General features: G+C 40.6%; 2 protein-coding genes across 3 annotated transcripts in view; one reads left to right on the top strand and one right to left on the bottom strand.

Moving 5' to 3' along the window:
• The window catches only part of SELENOF (selenoprotein F), a 47583-nt gene extending 32369 nt beyond the window's left edge, over positions 1-15214 (bottom strand). Inside the window, exons 1-2 of the mRNA XM_066268734.1 lie at positions 14871-15214; positions 4421-4588 (exon numbers count right to left, since the gene is read on the bottom strand). Of these exons, the coding sequence (XP_066124831.1) occupies positions 4421-4588; positions 14871-14954 (252 nt within the window). The 5' untranslated portion in view covers positions 14955-15214. The remainder of the gene's footprint in view (positions 1-4420; positions 4589-14870) is intronic.
• Positions 15215-15497: 283 nt separating this feature from the next.
• HS2ST1 (heparan sulfate 2-O-sulfotransferase 1) overlaps positions 15498-21050 on the top strand; it is a 225236-nt gene continuing 219683 nt past the window's right edge. Inside the window, exon 1 of one of the 2 annotated variants that reach the window (XM_066268730.1) lies at positions 15498-16021. In XM_066268730.1, the coding sequence (XP_066124827.1) occupies positions 15898-16021 (124 nt within the window). In that variant the 5' untranslated portion in view covers positions 15498-15897. The remainder of the gene's footprint in view (positions 16022-21050) is intronic. The other variant, XM_066268731.1, reaches the window with a different exon arrangement.

The following is a 21050-nucleotide window of genomic DNA, read 5'->3' as shown; positions in this document are numbered from 1 at the left end:
TCATTTTGTTGAGACAGGCTTTTTTGTCTTGCATCTGAGGCAAGCCTTGTTTCTCTATGCTCATCAGTCTCATTTTGCTGAGAAAGACGCATTTGCTCTGCGACTGAAGCAAGCCTTGTCTTTCTCTGCTCAGTGGTTTTTTTTTGTCAAGAAAGCCTTTTTTGTGCAGCTTTAGCTCCTTTTCTTTCCTCTTCAGTGCTGTATTTTCTAGGAGGCATTCTTAAAAGAAATTACGTTAAGACGTAGTTTTTATGTAAAACAGATGATTGCCAATGCAAACAAATGTTCACCTTCCCCCTGATCCACTCAATTTGCGTTCAGCTGTGGCAACTTCACTCCATTGGCTAGTACAGTTACGCAAGCAACCAATAAGCTATTGGCTACAAACAGACACTTAAGCCGCATATAATAAAGATGAGCACAACTATGTAGTTAAGACAGTAGTTAAATAGCTTACTAAAAAATCTCAGTCTAGCTAGCATTTGTGATACTTAGCAGGTCCTTCATGAACAAAATGGGGGAAAACACAAGAGCAGAAAAAGAGAATAATATCTATTTGGAGAATGATAAAGAATTTCAAACAATTTCTGCTTTAATTGTGAATAAGTATTTTTGTTTTTGTTTTTTTAAAGCAAATATGCTTCTGCTAGCAAAGGCCAAATTCAGCCTGTTAAATGATCAAGCATTCCTAAAAATGATTAGCCTCATCCCTGGAAAGACTTATAAAGCATGCAGTAGGCAAGAACCAAATGAGTGTTCTGATAACATTTCTTTATTATATATAAATTGCTAAAACATTCCTTTATATATGATACAACTGTTTTCTTCTAAAGAATTTATAGTCACAATGATGCCTGACCAGGCGGTGGCGCAGTGGATAGAGCGTCGGACTGGGACATGGAGGACCCAGGTTTGAGATCCCAAAACCGCCAGTTTGAGTGCGGGCTCATCTGGTTTGAGCAAGGCTCACCAGCTTAAGCCCAAGGTCACTGGCTTGAGCAAGGGGTCACTCGATCTGCTGTAGGCCCCCCACTCCCTGTCAAGGCACATATGAGAAATCAATCAATGAACTAAGGAACCACAACGAAGAATTGATGTTTCTCATCTCTCTCCTTTCCTATCTGTTCCTATCTGTCCCTCTCTCTGACTCTGTCTCTGCCACACACACAAAAAAGAATTTATAGTCATAATGATTTACACACATGATCATATTCAAGGATTTTTAATGTTTTTGATGTAAGACACTAGTCTCCATACTGCATATTTTGACTTTTATTAACCTAGGACTCAATTAAACTATGATTTCAAAATTAAGCCTTAAGCCAGAGATGAGATAGAAAAATATACTGTATATACTGTTACTTATGATCATGTAGCAGTAACCCAGAGAGCAGTATCCACACATTCTATACCTGAAAGTGGTTTGCAGCTAAATAGAGGCAGGTCAACATGTCATATTTTTATATTTCTTAGTGTTTTTGCTGTTTGTTTCCACTCAGCTTATTAAGGAAAATCATTAATCAATTTTGTGAAATGGTGTGCTAGGCAAATGCTTAATTAGAACTAGACATTTAGAGATTAGGGATTGGGAGTAAAAAAGAGAGAAAGAACAATGGATACAGCATAAAAGGTATATTAGGATACAGACTTACTTGTACTTAGATACAATAATCATTTCAGCCTATAATTAGTTAGGCACATATTAACTGGAAGACTACTTGCCTACTGTTATTGTTGAGCTATAACTGTTTGAAAGGTGTCAAGATACCAACACTGCTCATTTAATAATGAAAACTGTGAACATGAATAAATTTGAAAAGTGTGTGACCCAAGTTTGGTTGCATTAAAAATATACAAGAAAAGTGATATATTATGAAGAATTACTGAGAAAGGGCAATAAGTAAACATAGCTTTTGTATACACTTTAGTTTGACTTCAAATGGTAGAACCTTTCAAATGACTCTTAACTACAAGGGTGTTTGTGTGACAAAGATTGTTTATTATAAAATACCCCTTGTTATTCAATCCTTGAAGTTTTGTGTCTCAGGAAATAACTGTTGGTTGAATAATGTACTAACCATGGAGGTTAATAGAATTATGGTTTAAAGATGAGAGGATGACTCATACACATTCCTTTAGCAGTTTATCCCTACAAAAACAAATAGAAAAACAAAACAAAAACCAAGGGGCAAGGGTCCTACTAAATTAGGTCAGTCCTATGTAATAGTGTTTAGATTTCACTTACAGGCAAAAAGACTAACTTATATGTATGGGAATCTTCTAAACTATATTATTAGTACATGTGAACCAAGAAAATGAGAAACATAGACGACTTGAAAGTCAATTTTGGGACACTGGAAATTTCAGGATCACAACTGAGAAATCAAGTAGTAAATTATGGTTAAATACTAACAACTTTATTTTATACACTTGACTGATTGATTTTGAGAATACCTTTATTAAAGCTGGTAGAGTGACACAAGGAAGCACTTAGGACAGAAGAAGCAATAGGAGAGAGACCAGGCAGGGCTGCTTTGGCTCACTGGCAAGTCAGAGAAAAGGGAGCCTTGGCGACAGGTTTGGGGGTTAGTCCAGGAGGAGCTGCTGCCGCCTGTTGCTTCCCGGGTTGCAAGTCCTTGGGGACACTTAAGAGTCTCAGAGATGCATACCTGCGAGGGAAGAAAGGAGCGGGTGTGCTCCCGGGAGTGAGGAGCACCAAACACTAACATTATTAAAGCTTGTCTGCTTGTTTTTCTGTTGGAGTGATAAAACTGTACTCAGTGTTGAAAATAAACTCCTACTACCCATGAATGAGAACTACAATTTCTGTCTGAAAGCTTTACAAACTGTAACACCTCAAATGTATGTTAACACCTCAGTAGGTATAAGCAAAACAATATTAAAAAAAAAACATAACAGAGCGATGCCACCATTTTTTTTTCTCACCCCAAACACAGAGATCTCACCAATTCAGTTTTATTTAAATAATATAAATTATCTTTTCAGGCTACATTACAATTTTTTTATTTTTTTTATTTTTATTTTTTACAGAGACAGAGAAAGAGTCAGAGAGAGGGATAGACAGGGATAGACAGACAGGAATGGAGAGATGAGAAGCATCAATCATTAGTTTTTCGTTGCGCGTTGCAACACCTTAGTTGTTCATTGCTTGCTTTCTCATATGTGCCTTTACCATGGGCCTTCAGCAGACCAAGTAACCCCTTGGTCAAGCCAGCGACTTTGGGCTCAAGCTGGTGAGCCTTGCTCAAACCAGATGAGCCTGCGCTCAAGCTGGTGACCTCGGGGTCTCGAACCTGGGTCTTCCGCATCCTAGTCCGATGCTCTATCCACTGCACCACTGCCTGGTCAGACAGGCTACATTACAATTTAAAGAAGGTTAAGGACTTCAGTAAAAAGATGTAAAAATTAAGGAAATTTATTCATGTACCGAGAAATATTTTAAGCTTACAGCATTTTTTCAATGACTAAGGCTGTTGAACTAATGATTTAGTATAGATTAAGAGTTAATGTCTTGTCTGGAAACATTAACTGGGCATACCTCATGAGGATGTCATATTGAATAACTGGAGTGCTAATCTGAATGCTAGATGATCTTGTACACCTGTTTTTCTATAGTGGGACATCCTGCTGTATGGGGTGGCTTTTAGTGCACAACACTACTGTGTCAGGTTCTCTATATGTACATTTAACAAGAACAATCCTATGTAAAATGTGTATATATTGTTGTATGCACAACATTCTTATTGAGAACCTATATATTGCAAAGTAGTTTGGAAATTTGTAAAGCACAACCACAGAAGAAAATGGTGTGCAGTTATTAAGAAAGTTTACTATTAATTTCAACAGTGGGTCAAACTGCAGATTTTATAGTGACCTAGTCTTGGCCGTTTTCAGGTGTTAAAGGTGAGGTTAGGTGCCTAGAAATATAGTGTTAGCAATGTGTGCAAATTAAGACTGTACTCTTTGCTAACCAGATTAAAAGTTATAATTTATTGTCTACAATTTTGTGTCAAGTAATGGGTGCTTTATTTTCATCCCAAATTTCACTGTAAAAGTGTGTTCTTATTATAAATGAATTAAGCATCTAGTTAATTATTCTTTGACTTCATGTGGCCACAATTAAGAAAGACTGGGAGCTTTAGGATTAATGTATGCTATAGAATTCTGCTCCCTCTCTGCAGGATGATCATGGTAGCATGGGGTCCTGCTATATAACCATACTTTTCCTTCCCATTTGCTTTGATTTAATGGGCCAAGCAAGAAATCAGTTTGAATTTCTAAGTATACAAAATGTAAAAGCTGAAGACTTCTTTATATTTAAGGTTATTAAGCAATTTAGTACTTTACCTTATCTCAACTAAACATCTAATGGAAGAGAGATACTATTAGAAAACAACACCTTTTTAGTTTCAAATTGTGCTTCCTCCTGACAGCATCCTCTGCAGTCAGGATCCAGCTGAAGCAGGTTGAACTGTCCAAGCAGATCACAGGAGCTGCAGAGCAAGTTGCTGGAGAAGCCTAGTTCTCTGCAAGCCTCTGATGACAACTCTGCTCCAAAGGCAGACACCTGAAAATAAAAATAGGAATACAATTTAATTCCATGTTTACATCCTGAAGCTTCCAAAAAGGGAGAAACCAGGGTTGTCAAAGTCTAACACTAAAAGATGATTGCATCTTTTCCATGGCTTCAAAATACTGATTCACTGAAACTCCCAAGTCTTTTTCTTGAATGTCAAGCTTCCAAAGCCAACAGCCTAACTGATGTCTCATTTAGATGCTGTATAAGGTTTTCTAAATTCAAAATTTCCAACAGTGAGCCCTGGTGGGATAGCTCAGTTGGTCAGAGCATCGTCTTGATACACAAAGGTTGCAGGTTCGCTTCCCTGGTCAGGGCACATACAGGAACAGATCAATGTTTCTGTACACCCCCCCCCCCAATCAATCAATTAAAAAAACCCAAAAAACCTCCAACAGTGAAACTTTTTTCTCCTTAAATTTATTCCTCCTCAATAAAAATGGTACCACTTTTCCTGACCACAAAGCTGTCAGGTCAGTCATTCTAGATTCCATACTTTTCACCATTCTTTCAACCAATTAGTTAACAGTTTTGATAATTCTGTCTCTTAAAAGGCTCTCAAATCTTTCCCTGCCTCAATGGCTTCAATGGTCACTGAAGTCATATCTCTAATTACTTCTCTAATCTCATTTTACTTTTCACCTATAATGAGTTCTTATACAATAGTAGCTGGAAGTATAAAACCCCTACGCCAACATATATTTGCTCACACTTTCCCTACATCTAAGGCTCTTTTTTCACTTTTTCCCCTTGTTAATTCCTACTTACTTCCACGAATCAGTGTCAGTTTTCTAGGAAGCCTTTTCTTGGGGGAAAAAATCAGATCCCAATATTTAGCTATAGTACTTTCCCAAGAAAGAAATTTGTGCATAGCTGTATATTAGCATCACTCATGACACTGCTCTCTGTAAATCTAGGATTGCAGACAATTCTAGGGCTCCCCAACAATACTGCGAACTCTTGAGGATCGAATTAAGTTGTTTCGCTATATCTCCAGCACTGTGCCAGTTCTCATGTGTGTTGAGTAAGTGAATTGGTAAAAACCACAGCTTCAAGTAGGGGAAATTTCAGGTTGTTTAATTGCAATTGGTTGATCTTCCAGATCAAGGGTCTGCAAACTTTATGTAATGGGCTAGATGATAATTATGTAAGGCTTTTGCGGCTATGTGGTTTTTGTTGCAACCACTCAAATCAGTTATTGCAGCACAAAAGTAGTCATAAATGAATGGGTGTCTGTTCCAATAAAACTTTATTTACAGGCCCTGGCCGATTGGCTCAGCGGTAGAGCGTCGGCCTGGCGTGCGGGGGGACCCGGGTTCGATTCCTGGCCAGGGCACATAGGAGAAGCGCCCATTTGCTTCTTCACCCCCCACCCCCTCCTTCCTCTCTGTCTCTCTCTTCCCCTCCCGCAGCCAAGGCTCCACTGGAGCAAAGATGGCCCGGGCACTGGGGATGGCTCCTTGGCCTCTGCCCCAGGCGCTAGAGTGGCTCTGGTCGCGGCAGAGTTTTGCCCCTGGTGGGCAGAGCGTCGCCCCCTGGTGGGCATGCTGGGTGGATCCCGGTCGGGCGCATGCGGGAGTCTGTCTGACTGTCTCTCCCCATTTCCAGCTTCAGAAAAATACAAAAAAAAAAATTAAAATTAAAACTTTATTTACAAAAATAGGGCTGGCTGGATTTGGCTCACTAGCTGTATGTAGTGTGTCAGCTTTCTTCTAGACCAGTGGTCCACAAACTCATTAGTCAACGGAGCCAAATATCAACAGTACAATAACTGAAATTTCTTTTGAGAGCCAAATATTTAAAACTTAAACTATATAGGTAGGTACATTTCTTATTGAGGTAGTGCCCGCACATGGTATTTTGTGGAAGAGCCACACTCCAGGGGCCAAAGAGCCATATGTGGCTCGTGAACTGCAGTTTGCTGACCAGGGTTCTAGACTAACCAGGCAGTTAAAACCCAATGGCATTTTTCAATGTAAAAAACTTTAATAAGTATTGCTCCTCCATAAGAGTGATCATCCCATTGGTCTTATATTACTCAACACCATAATTTGATACTTTATACGTCTTCTACCTATCTTGGGAATAATGTGGAATGTGCATAATCTTCAAAATAGATCAAAGATCCCAGTCTAGTGGGAAGGCTAAGAGACTTGCTACTATATTAGTACTTTGAGTAATTTTTTTCAATTTTTAAATTTTACTTAGAAAATTAAGAGAGTGACATTGATCAATGAGTACACAGGTTTCAGGTAAACATTTCTATAGCATTTGAACTGTTGATTATGTTGTATACCCATCATCCAAAGTCAAATCATTTTCCATCACCTTATATTTGTCCCTCTATACACCCTTGTCCCCACCCCCGCCCCCTTCCCGACTCATTCAAGTCCCCTTCCCCCTCCTCACGTTCCCTTCCCCCTGGGAACCACTTCACTTTCATCTATGTCCATGAGTCTCAGTTTTATATGCCACTCAAGTGTGAAATCATACAGTTCTTAGCTTTATCTGATTTACTTATTTCACTTGAGTAATTTCTCTATCAAAGCAATCTGCTTGATCCAGTTCACAGAATAACTTGCAGTTTCCAAAGATAGCTGTTCACAAAAATTAGGGGATCAGGGAACGTGCAGATACTCCAGTACTTTCAGCCTTTTGTGTAGTGCATTTTCACCAAATGAAATAAAAGTTGGTTTTGCATCTCATTTGCATAATTGAATCACTTTCTTTGACTTGTCATTTGCTTTTCTGATGTTCTTGTTTAATAAAAAAAAAAATCAAATGCTTCCTTTTTACTGCTTCATATTCATTTTGAATTATCCCCTAATTTTTGTGAGCAGTGATATACACATCATCTTACAATGTGACTTGGCAGTCCTCCACTGAGAAGTGGAGATCTATGGTCCCTCCCCTTGAATCTGGGCAGGGGCTTGTGACTATTCTGACCAACAGGGTGTAAAGGAAGGAATATTGTGTGATTTCTGAAGGTATGTCACTAAAAAAAAAAAAAAAAAATCCTCTGCTAGGCTGGTGCTTGCACGTGCTTGCTGTCTCTGTCTCAGGACATGCAATTTAGGAAATGTTGTAAGGTAGCCTAAACTAGAGAGCCAACATGAAGAGGACCACATATAGAGCAACTGAGGCCTCAGCATCAGTGACTATTAGTTAGACATGAGTCAAGAGCCTTTCCATTTCAGGCCCCAGTATTTCAGCTGAGGTCCGAGACACCATGGAACACACAGACCATACTGCTGGGCCCATAGGATCCAAAAGCAAAATAGCCTGACCAGGCAGTGGCACAGTGGATAGAGAGTCAGACAGGGACGCAAAGGACCCAGGTTCGAGACGCCGAGGTCGCCAGCTTGAGCACGGGCTCATTGGGTTTGAACAAGACTCACCAGCTTGAGCCCAAGGTCGCTGGCTTGAGCAAGGGGTTACTTGGTCTGCTGTAGCCCCCTGGTCTAGTCACATATGAAAAATCAATCAATGAACAACTAAGGAACCGCAACGAAATTTTGATGTTTCTCATCTCTCTCCCTTCCTGTCTGTCTGTCCCTATCTGTCCCTCTCTCTGACTCTCTGCCTCTACAAAAATAAAAATAAAATAACTGGACTCTTTAAAAAACAAACAAACAAAAAAAACCCCAAAGCAAAATAAACAATTGTTTTATACCACTAAATTTTAGGGTGAATTATCTTGTAGCTATGGTAACAGAAACAGGTAATAAAAGTGAAATCACTTTGAAACTGTGATCTGCTTAACAAATATAAGAAACTGCTACCAAAGCATGTTTAAAAAACAAGAACCTCAAATGATAATTATGTGATCGTCCTACTTGGTTTTATTCTGGCGTTTATTGAGCACCAACTGATAGTTGGTATGAATATACAAAACCTGTGTTGAAGTCTGATGACATCTTGATTCAAATGCCAAGACACAGCAACTTTACTTTTGAGTTTCTGAATAGAAATAACACTTATCTCACAGAATTTTGAAGAGAGAAAGCACACAAAGCATCTAGAATCCTACCCAGTCCACACTGGGTACTTAATAAATGTTAGCAATATCCCCACCTTCCACTGTGAAAGTATTTCACTTAAAAATTACGGGATACTACTTAGGTTTTAATCATTGTTTACACATGGGATAGAGAATCAATATATGGGTGATACAAGGTATCATGAGATTCACGATACTTTGTCTCTTTTTTCTAGTTCTTCTATCATTGGTTTGGCAGACTCAGGCTTTGAGTCTAAGGATATTAGCACATATTTTTAAGCACTTCACAGATAAACAATAAATGCTAAATAATACAGGAGTTCATGCTTGCCCATCTTTTTTATTACCAAAAAGTAATTGAATAGTATTTAAATGTGCACATTAAAGTCAAATATTCAATTTTAAAATAAGAAGCCACATTTGTAAAAAAAAAAAAAAAAAAAAAAAAAAAGGATACCTCTGATTGGGATAACCATTTAGCAGTTTAACTTTCCCCAATTCAAAGTAGGACTGACAAGTGAAGAGACTCCATTCTCTCAATGCATTATTCATTGATAGTTTTTCCTTTCTGGTTGAAAACAAGTTGAGTTCCTTGAAGATGAGGGTTTTTAGCAGGTAAACTGATTAACTTAAACTGTAACATTACCTTTTCAAGCAAACATCTGATATCGCTATACATTTTATACTTAAACATACATATGGTTAGCTATTTCTTTTTTTTGGCAGAGACAGAGAGAGTCAGAGAGAGGGACAGACAGGAAAGGAGAGAGATGAGAAACATCAATTCTTCGTTGTGGCTCCTTAGTTGTTCATTGATTGATTTCTCACACGTGCTTTTGGGGGGGGGGGAAGGACTACAGCAGACCGACTGACTCCTTGCTTGAGCCAGCAACCTTGGGTCCAAGCTGGTGAGCCTTGCTCAAACCAGATGAGCCCACGCTCAGGCTGGCCATCTCGGGGTCTCAAACCTGGGTCCTCCACATCCCAGTCTGACGCTCTATCCACTGAGCCACCGCCTGATCAGGCGGTTAGCTATTTCTTAATTGGTCCTTATTCTCAGAAAACTAATAGGCTTCTCACATAATTTTTTTTCTTATATAATTTTGAAGATTTCACAATCTGAGAAAAAATTAAATATTGATAGACGGGGGTTTATAGATGAACCCCATGAAAATGAATATAAGAAACATGGCCATTATATCAAGCTCTCATATCATATATTCTTCTATGCACTTTATATTGTTTTACTTAATCTTAACTACCCAATGAAGAAGGTTTTATTATCTCCATTTCACAGAGAAGTAAACAGAGGCTTAGGGATAGTTAAAGTAATCTGTCTAAGACAACACAGCAAACAAATAGGTGGCAGCATCAAGATTCTAATCCTGGCCTGTCCGCAAAACCCTTAACCACTGTCACTAACTACCATGTTTCACAGAATCCATGATGCATCATTATTGCATGTACCACTAAGAACAACAAATACACTGACAATTATAATTGTGCCACCCACTGAAATAAGGTTGATGCAGATGTTAACCTGTGAAGAAAAGGGGCTGCGGGGGTGGGGGTTGTGTCATAATAATACACAGTATCATCTACACTGCTGTCAGTATAGTGCCCTTCTGAATCAAGAAAATTATGTATGAGCTGAATGAAGACTTGAATACCTGAAAACAGCTCCCTTATGTCATACTAAAATATTACTTTTCTAATGCTTACTCATACTCAGAATGTGTTTTCAGATTAAATCACTTTATATCCTCCCAGTTGTCACCTGACTGGAATGTTGATAACTAGGCATTGTTATTAACTTTAAATTAGAGCTATTCAGAGGCATAGACAGTGATAAAAACTCAACTTGTTTAGTCTAAGGACTGGCCCAGGGGTGTGAATTAAAGTAGGAGCTCAGTTCTCTATTCATACCAGTAGCCCAATGTCAAGAAGCTGAGGAATTTTTCTCATTTTCTCTTTGTATTCAATGTCAGGTTCCAGAAATTTGGTTTATTACTTATTATATCTGGTTTTCTCCACCCCCTCAGTCTAACCGAAATATAAATTTTTTTAAACTTCTAAGTGGATTAGGAAAGGGGAAAAAGAGATGGATGGGGAGACTAGTTAAGGAAGCTGGTGTGCTAACACCAGGCAAGCAAAGATGATGACTTGAATTTAGGTATCACCTAAGTAGAGAAAGGATTGTGGGTTAGCTTGGGGATTTTTTAAGGGTTTGATGACTAATTGGATTCAGAGAGTAAGAAAAAAGAGAAGAATTTTAAATGAGTAATTTTTTTAATAGTTTTATTTAGACAATCAACTTAAACAGGGTGACACTGGTCAACTATAGCAGTGGTCCCCAACCTTTTTTGGGCCATGGACCGGTTTAATGTCAGAAAATATTTTCACGGATGGGCCTTTAGGGTGGGACGGATAAATGCACAAAATAAAATTATGCAACTGGTGTAAAAACTGTGGTATTTTTAAATATAATTGTCGAACTTACGAGACAAACATCAAGAGTGAGTCTTAGACGGATGTAACAGAGGGAATCTGGTCATTTTTAAAAAATAAAACATCATTCAGACTTAAATATAAATAAAACGGAAATAATGTAAGTTATTATTTTTTCTCTGCGGACCGGTACCAAATGGCCCACGGACCACTACCAGTCCGTGGCCTGGGGGTTGGGGACCACTTAACTATAGCACAGATTTTTTTTTTAATTTTTATTTTTTTACAGAGACAGAGAGAGTCAGAGAGAGGGATAGACAGGGACAGACAGACAGGAATGGAGGGATGAGAAGCATCAATCAGTTATTTGTTCTGCATTGCGACACCCTAGTTGTTCATTGATTGCTTTCTCATATATGCCTTGACTGTAGACTGCAGGCCTTCAGTAGACCGAGTAACCTCTTGCTTGAGCCAGTGACCCTGGGTCCAAGCTGGTGAGTTTTTTTGCTCAAACCAGATGAGCCCGCGCTCAAGCTGGCAACCTCAGGGTCTCGAACCTGGGTCCTCGGCATCCCAGTCCAATGCTGTATCCACTGCGCCACCGCCTGGTCAGGCATAGCACAGATTTAGAGAAAAAAATCTCCAGATCATTTTATGTTGTATACCCATCACCCAAAGTCAAACCATCCTCCTTCACCCTTCATTTAGTTTTCTTTATGTCCCTCCCCTCTCTCAACCCCCTCCCACTCTTCCCTTTTCTTCCCCCTGGTAGTTACTGTACTCTTATCTATGTCAATGAGTCTCAATTTTGTGTCCCCACCTATATATGGAATCATACAGTTCTTAGTTTTTTGTTATTTACTTATTTCATTCAGTATAATGTTATCAAGGTTCATGTTGTCATAAATGATCCTATGTCATCATTTCTTATGGCTGAGTAGTATTCCATAGTGTATATGTACCATATCTTCTTTATCTAGTCTTCTATTGAAGGGCTTTTTGGTTGTTTCCATGTCTTGGCCACCGTGTACAATGCTGCGATAAACATGGGACTGCATGTGTCTTTTAAGTACCAATGCTTTTGAGTTTTGGGGGTATATACCCACTAGAGGGATTGCTGGGTCATATGGTAGTTCTATTCTTAATTTTTTGAGGAACCACCATACTTTCTTCCATAATGGTTGTACTACTTTACATTCCCACCAACAGTGAATGAGGGTTTCTTTTTCTCCACAGCCTCTCCAACACTTGTTATTACCTGTCTTGTTGATAACAGCTAATCTAACAGGTGTGAGGTGGTAAAAAATGAGTAATTTTTGGTTTAGGCAATGGGGAAGCTGGCAAAGCCAAACATTTAGATTCTGGTAATTCAAAGGGTGAACCAAAAGGCTATTTCTAAGGAGGGTGATGTTGGTGGCCTGAATGAGGAATTGACAGTAAATGATGGTTTTAAGAGAAAGTTAGTAAGTAAAATCAGTTAAGACTTGGTAATTGCCTGGATGTGAGGTATGTATGGAAAGAAAGGAGTCAAATTTCTGGCTTAAATTCTGCGGATGTTCACTGTAGTAGATTACTTAATGGCCATAAATTCATTTTTTTCTGGTACATATACTTTTCTTCACTGTGACTATGTCACTCGTCCCATACAGAGATGGAGTCTATTTTCCCATTCTTGAAATCTAGATTGGTCTTGTCATTTGCTTTGACAAATACTGTGAAATGGAAGTGATATATGTGATTTCCAATGCTGGCTTATGAGGGTACTGTAGCCTTTGATCTTTAGGAGAGCTGCCCTGAGACTGCATGAAAAAATTTTGGTCTGGCTTTCTGGAGGATGAGCAGTCACGTGGAGGAGAACCAAAGGGTCTTAACTGACAGTAAGCACTATGAAGCCATTTTACACCTTTCAGTCCAGCTGACCTACTAGCACAACACAGATGCATAACTGAGGCCAGAGGAAATCAATGAAGAAACTGCTTAGCAGACCCACAGAATCATGAGAAATCATTATTTTAAGCCATTAAGTTTTGGGTTGGTTAAGCCTGATCTGTGGTGACACAGTGGATAAAGCATCAACTTGGAACGCTGAGGTAGTGGGTTTGAATCTCTGGGCCTGCCCAATCAAGGCACATACAGGAAGCAACTACTGTGAGTAGATGCTTACTGCTTCTCCTCCTTTCTCTTTCTCCCTCTTTCTCTCTCGCTCTCCCCTCTCTCCAAAAATCAATCAATAAAAAAATGATATATAAAAAAGTTTTGGGTGGGTCATACAGTCATAGATAATGAAACAATTAGACATAGGGAAGGCAATTTGAAATGTTATTCCTTTTTATCTCTTGAACTCAAATCACATAATATTTGAAAGTTTAGAGAGGGGTTCTTCCAGTAATTTCTAAGGCACCAAATACCTGAATAATGTAATGTTAACTAGAGAAATAAAGAATCCAACTCTATCTATGGTTGCAAAAGCAAACAGGCAAGGTCTTCAAACTCCTTGATAAAAGTAGAGGTATTTATAGAGGCCTTTGCAGTAACTCCACCAAATCTTGTATAAATCCGTTAAGTAGATCTCCTAGGAGAAAACTTTTTATCAGGCTCAGTAAGGAGAATACCTGAAGAATTAAGCTGATAAAAGATACGTGTGACCTGACCAGGCGGTGGCGCAGTGGATAGAGCCTCGGACTGGGATGCAGAGGACCCAGGTTCAGGACCCCGAGGTCTCCAGCTTGAGCACGGATTCATCTGGCTTGAACAAAAAGCTCACCAGCTTGGACCCAAGGTCACTGGCTTGAGCAAGGGGTTACTCGTCTGCTGAAGGTCCGCGGTCAAGGCACATATGAGAAAGCAATCAATGAACAACTAAGGTGTTGCAACGCGCAATGAAAAACTGATTGATGCTTCTCATCTCTCTCTGTTCCTGTCTGTCTGTCCCTGACTATCCCTCTCTCTGACTCATTGTCTCTGTAAAAAAAAAAATAAATAAAATAAAATTAAAAAAAAAAGATACACGTGACCACAGCACAGTACCTATTAAGAAAAAATTTTATTCACATAGAAAACATGGACTGCAAACTTTTTAGGAGGAATTCATAAATATTAAGTGGTTCATGGGTGAATAGAAAAATAAGTCAAAATTAGCCATTTTCCATTCAAAGGTTAAAAACGCATCTCTCTGTTGCTGAAGAAAAAAATTAAAACAAAAACAAACAAAAAAACAAAACGTGATTAACAGCGTCAAATTTTAAACGAGATAAAAACTATCATTTTAGAAAATCAATTTTAAAAAAGTATAATTATCTTCTTTCATTGCAACAACGTTGTTAAAAACCACAAATAACACAGAAGTGCAGCCCAGCTATGTGAATGCCAGAGAACGGAGGTAAAAGGCTAACAGTGGATTAAGGGGGCACTAATAATCGAAACAAGTAAATAGAAAGTGCCCTGGACCAAACGCTTAAGGGCTTTCCTTTAAGGTTTCGGAACCGTGTCATAACAAATGGTTTTATTTCTTCCCCTCAGAAAACAATTTTTACTTCTTTCCAAAATTTATTGCCTTTCCCCTCGACCGTGTGATTTAGAGGTTGTTTTTAGCTGGAGCTCTGCAGGAGAAGATAAGTACTGAAGACAGACTGAAGCCAGGAGAAAGCACCGTTAGAAACCTCCCGCGGGGAGGATAAGCATCAAACCAGGAAATAAGCCACGTCGCATTCTGGCCGCAGCAGTGGCGAAGGAAACCCAGTCCCAAATGGGACCGAATGACCCGTTTTCCTCAGCACAATCCCTCCCGCACGCTCTGGGGCTACCGCGAAGGTGATCTCCACTCACCGATTGAAGCACGGTCGCCAGCAGCAACCTGAGCCCAAACACGGGTCCCAGCCATCTAGCTGTCCCACCTGCCATCGTTACCATCTTCTGTAGGTCTCTGTTCAAAAGACCCCACGCTAGGGGAGTCCACTCCAGAGCCTGATTTTAAACAGGCTGCTAAAGGGCAGTTGCCATCGAATCTGTTAGTCTGCAGAGAGGGTTGACCCAAGGGCATACGGCAATTTATAGGTGATCAAAGGTCTTTGCATTTGATATAAATGTAAAGTCGTGGGTCCTTTCGATAACCCATGTCAGGCACTTTCCTAAACTCCCCAAATCTGCGCTACTCTGGGTTCCTTCCTTTCATTCACGACATTTCGTCAAGCAGCGAAGAAGCCCCACCTTAGTCAGTTTTGGCCAGCCTCCTTCTCCAAATGTACCCAATCGAATGCCGCTTTGGTGACGCCTATAGCAAAAGAAACCAATAGTTACACAAGCCGAGAGCGAAGCGCTGGGTTGCTTGGATCCAGTAAGCACAACGGACCAGCAGCAGGGGGTGGAGCCTCTGGTTGCCGAGCAGCGTACGTGGGTGCGTGCGCGTGGTGGTGGAGGGGGATGGGCGGGGGCGGGGCCGGGGGCGGCGCAGCCGCAGCCGCAGCGCTGGCCGAGGAGCGCGCGGCCGGGAGCAGAGGAGGGAGGGAAGGAAGGAAGAGAGCGGGGTAGGCAGGCAGGCGGGCGCGGGGCTCGGTGACTGAGGCAGTAGAGGGAGGCGAGAGCCCGGCAGCCGCTTCGCGCTGTGTTGCAGCGCGGGCTTTTGGAGAGGGCGGCCGTCGAGTCCGAGAAGAAGCGGGCACCGGCAGCGTTGGTGCTGGCGCCTGGGGGCGGGGGACTAGGGAGGCAGGCAGGGGGGTCGCTGCAGTGGTTCTCTCGCTGCCTCGCTCTCCTTGCCTTTCTGCCAGCTCGGTGGGCTCCTCCCGGCGTCTCCTTCGCCTCCGGGGCCCCGCTCCCCGCCCCCCGCGGTATGTCTTGATCCCGAGCAGCGGGTTTCATGGGGCTCCTCAGGATTATGATGCCGCCCAAGTTGCAGCTGCTGGCGGTGGTGGCCTTCGCGGTGGCGATGCTCTTCTTGGAGAACCAAATCCAGAAACTGGAGGAGTCCCGATCGAAGCTAGGTGAGAAGAGTCACTTCGGGCTGAGTGAGTGGTGTGGAAGGGGCCGGGACCGGGAGGCGTTGCAACCCGAGCAAGTGGGCGTTTGTCTAACCTGGGGTCTGTCTTGGAGGCAGGAGGCTGACAGAGGCTGCAAAGAGAGCTGGGACTGGGCACATCGAGAGCACAAGCTCCAAAGAATGATGTGAATTGAGCTTGAGTGTTGTGCTGGGTTCGCGAGGTCACGGGACAGGTTGCAAGCTTGGGCTTCCCGGAGCCAAAAGGTTACCTCGAAGTAGGCATTCCGCGAGGAGAGGGCGAGAGGAGACCGAACTTGGCTGGGAGGGAGCGGGTACTGCCGGAGGAAATAGAAACGCGCAGCTGGAGTGTTGTTCTCTTAGAAGTCGTCTCGAAAGCCCTGGCATTGTCAGGCGAGGGGGATTTTAATTTGAGATATAGACACCTGGATACGGAATCTTTTGAGGATGAGCAGCTCACCAAGGGCTAGTTGCGCAGAAACGGAGGGAGGTACTGAGTATGATGGTGAGTAAAAGAAATACACTGGAGTGAGTTTCACTACTGTGCTGGGGGCAGCAAGGGACCACACAACTGACGGGAGAAATAGGCTGCCCAGGTAGGTGAGGAAAACAAGTAAAACGCTTCAACAAGGTACTGAAACGAGGGATCCTGGCTTTTAAATAGATTTTTAGTGGTGCTAAACTGGTTAATATTTTGAACAGCGATATGTATATATATGTACATTGTCTCTTGGCAGTCTTGTGACTTTAGAAGACGAGAAAACGCTGAACAGGAATTATATTAAGCTTTAAGTTTGTGAAGGGAAAAGTAAGATTATGCAAAAAGTTAACCATATGGTTAATTACCTTAAGGAGTTAACAGTGCTTACTTAATGGGTGAAGAGATCTTTCGTAGGACAGCAAAATTGTGAAAGACCAGAAAAATGTACAGATTTAATAAGTACTTTCAGAGTAGTAGGGAACTTTGGCATTTATTAGGAACTTGGGATGAGGAGGGGGTGTTTATAGAATGTCAGCCATACATTTTGATTTAAAAATGCGCTTGGCACTTAAAAATTAGCTCGAGGCCATACTTTGAATATGGGAAAGTAATGTGAAGTGTCTTTATGCCTACATTTTCACCTCAGCATCGTTTTAAATACTTTTTGAAAAGCAAGCAATAAAATACCAGCAACAGTATAATTTAGACTAAGAAGTAACAAGCTATAGTAGATGATGCTGTGGGTAATGATTAGTATTTAAGACAAATGAAATATATCAGCAAGTAATTGTAATATTACCAGTAATACCTGGTTTGTTGTTCTGGTAGACTTTGCAAAAAGCCATGGAGATATTTTAAAGAGAAGTCCCTGAAAGAGCATTAAATCTAATTGAAGTGCAACTAAAGTTGAAGGCTAATTCTAGTCCTAAACTCTGTAAAACCGACCCCGTTCAGTTTTGAAGGGGCATCAAGTTTATTTACTATGATTTAATTAATGAGTTGTGTGATGAAAAAATATTCACTTTAAATATTGAAAGTTGGTCATTACACTTTTTCTATTTGTTTGGATCCATTTAGCAGCACCCAGGATTGTATTCTGGCCTTATTGACGAACCAGCTTTATAAAAATAAAAATGACTCTTAGAGAAATTTGAGGTTTTTTAAATTAAAATTTGTACTATTCTTTGTTGTATTGCTGTATGGATTTTATTTTATTTATTTATTTATTTTTTGTATTTTTCCGAAGCTGGAAACGGGGAAAGACAGTCAGATAGACTCCCGCAATGCGCCCGACCGGGATCCACCCAGCATGCCCACCAGGGGCGACGCTATGCCCACCAGGGGTGACGCTCTGCCCCTCCGGGGCGTCGCTCTGCCATGACCAGAGCCACTCTAGCGCCTGGGGCAGAGGACAAGGAGCCATCCCCAGCGCCCGGGCCATCTTTGCTCCAATGGAGCCTTGGCTGCGGGAGGGGAAGAGAGAGACAGAGAGGAAGGAGGGGGTGGGGGGGTGGAGAAGCAAATGGGCGCTTCTCCTATGTGCCCTGGCCGGGAATCGAACCCGGGTCCCCCGCACGCCAGGCTGACGCTCTACCGCTGAGCCAACCGACCAGGGCTGTATGGATTTCTTTTTTTAAAATAAATTTTTATTAATTTTAATGAAGTGACATCAATAAATCAAGGTACATATGTTCAAAGAAAACATGTCCAGGTTATCTTGTCATTCAATTATGTTGCATACCCATCACCCAAAGTCAGATTGTCCTTCCTCACCTTCTATCTGGTTTTCTTTGTGCCCCTCCCCCTCCCCCCTCCTCCCTCCTCCCTCCCTCCCTCTCCCCCCCCCCCAACCACCACACTCTTGTCCATGTCTCTTAGTCTCGTTTTTATGCCCCACCCATGTTGGAATCATGCAGTTCTTAGTTTTTTCTGATTTACTTATTTCACTCTGTATAATGTTAATCAAGATCCAACCATTTTGTTGTAAATGATCTAATGTCATCATTTCTTATGGCTGAGTAGTATTCCATAGTGTATATGTGCCACATCTTCTTTATCCAGTCATCTATTAAAGGGCTTTTTGGCCTGACCAGGCGGTGGCACAGTGGATAGAGCGTGGGACTGGGATGCGGAAGGACCCAGGTTCAAGACCCCGAGCTCGCCAGCTTGAGCGCCGGCTCATCTAATTTGAGCAAAAGCTTACCAGCTTGGACCCAAGGTCACTGGCTCCAGCAAGGGATTACTCGGTCTGCTGAAGGCCCGTGGTCAAGGCACATATGAGAAAGCAGCCAATGAACAACTAAGGTGTCACAATGCGCAACGAAAAACTGATGATTGATGCTTCTCATCTCTCTCCATTCCTGTCTGTCTGTCCCTATCTATCCCTCTCTCTGTCTCTGAAAAAACAAAAACAAAAACCAAAAAATTCCTCAGTCAGGGCACATGCAAGAGCAGCTCAGTGTTTCTCTCTCTCTCTCTCTCTCTCTCCCTGCTTCTCTCAAAAAAAAAAAAAAAAAAAAAAAAAAAGGGCTTTTTGGTTGTTTCCATGTCTTGGCCACTGTGAACAATGCTGCAATGAACATGGGGCTACAGGTGGCATTACCTATCAATGTCTTTGAGTTTTTGGGGTATATACCCAGTAGAGGGATTGCTGGGTCATAAGGTAGTTCTATTTTCAGTTTTTTGAGGAACCACCATACTTTCTTCCATAATGGTTGTACTACTTTACATTCCCGCCAACAGTGAATGAGGGTTCCTTTTTCTCCACAGCCTCTCTAACACTTGCTATTACCTGTCTTGTTGATAATAGCTAATCTAACAGGTGTGAGGTGGTATCTCATTGTAGTTTTGATTTGCATTTCTCTAATAACTAATGAAGATGAGCATCTTTTCATATATCTTTTGGCCACTTGTATTTCTTCCTGGGAGAAGTGTCTGTTCCTGTCCTCTTCCCATTTTTTTATGGGATTGTTTGTTTGTTTGTTGTTGAGTTTTATGAGTTCTTTGTGTATTTTGGATATTAGGCCCTTATCTGAGCTGTTGTTTGAAAATATCATCTCCCATTTAGTTGGCTGTCTGTTTATTTTGTTGTCAGTTTCTCTTGCTGAGCAAAAACTTCTTAGTCTGATGTAGTCCCATTCATTTATCTTTGCCTTCACTTCTCTTGCCTTTGGAGTCAAATTCATAAAATGCTCTTTAAAACCAAGGTCCATGAGTTTAGTACCTATGTCTTCTTCTATGTACTTTATTGTTTCAGGTCTTATATTTAGGTCTTTGATCCATTTTGAATTAATTTTAGTACAAGGGGACAAACTGTAGTCGAGTTTCATTCTTTTGCATGTGACCTTCTAGTTTTCCCAGCACCATTTGTTGAAGAGGCTTTCTTTTCTCCATTGTGTGTTGTTGGCCTCTTTATCAAAAATTATTTGACCATATATATGTGGTTTTATTTCTGGACATTCTATTCTGTTCCATTGGTCTGAGTGTCTATTTTTCTGTCAATATCATGCTGTTTTGATTGTCATGACTCTATAATATAGTTTGAAGTCAGGTATTGTAATGCCCCCGGTTTCCTTCTTTTTCCTTGGGATTGCTTTGGCTATTCGGGGTTTTTTATAGTTTTATATAAATCTGATGATTTTTTTTGTTCCATTTCTTTTAAAAATATCATTGGAATTTTGATGGGAATTGTATTAAATTTGTATATTGCAAAATAAAATTGTATATTGCTTTGGGTAATATAGCCATTTTGATTATATTTATTCTTCCTATCCAAGAACAAGGAATATTTTTCCAACTCATTGTATCTTTTTTGATTTCCCTTAACAATGCTTTGTAGTTTTCGTTATATAGGTCCTTTACATTCTTTGTTATGTTTATTCCTAGGTATGTTTTTGTTGTTGCAATCGTGAAGGGGATTATTTTTTTGAGTTCATTTTCTAATGTTTCATTGTTGGCATATAGAAAGGTTATGGACTTTTGTATATTAAGTTTGTGTCCTGCGACCTGACTGTATTGGTTTATTGTTTCTAGTAATCTTTTTGTAAATTCTTTGGGGTTTTCGATGTATAGGATCATATAATTTGCAAAAAGTGATACCTTTACTTCTTCTTTTCTGATATGGATGCCTGTTATTTCTTTATCTTGTCTGATTGCTTGGGCTAGAACTTCTAGCACCACATTAAATAAGAGTGGAGAGAGTGGTCAACTCTGTCTTGTTCCTGATTTAAGGGGGAAAGTCCTCAGTTTTATGCCATTTAATATGATGTTGGCTGATGGTTTATCATATATGGCCTTTATCATGTTGAGATATTTTCCTTCTATACCCACTTTGTTGAGTGTCTTAAACATAAAATTGTGTTGTATTTTATCGACTGCCTTTTCTGCATCTATTTATAAGATCATGTGGTTTTTGTTCTTTGTTTTGTTGATATGGTGAATTACGTTAACAGTTTTATGTATGTTGAACCATCCTTGAGATTCTGGGATGAATCCCACTTGATCATGATGTATTTTTTTTTTTTTTGGATTTTTC

The sequence above is a fragment of the Saccopteryx bilineata genome, chromosome 3 (genome assembly GCF_036850765.1).
Source record: "Saccopteryx bilineata isolate mSacBil1 chromosome 3, mSacBil1_pri_phased_curated, whole genome shotgun sequence".
Taxonomy (NCBI): Eukaryota; Metazoa; Chordata; class Mammalia; order Chiroptera; family Emballonuridae; genus Saccopteryx; species Saccopteryx bilineata.
Note: the sequence above shows the minus strand (reverse complement) of the source record. Positions and strands in the feature narration are given on the sequence as shown.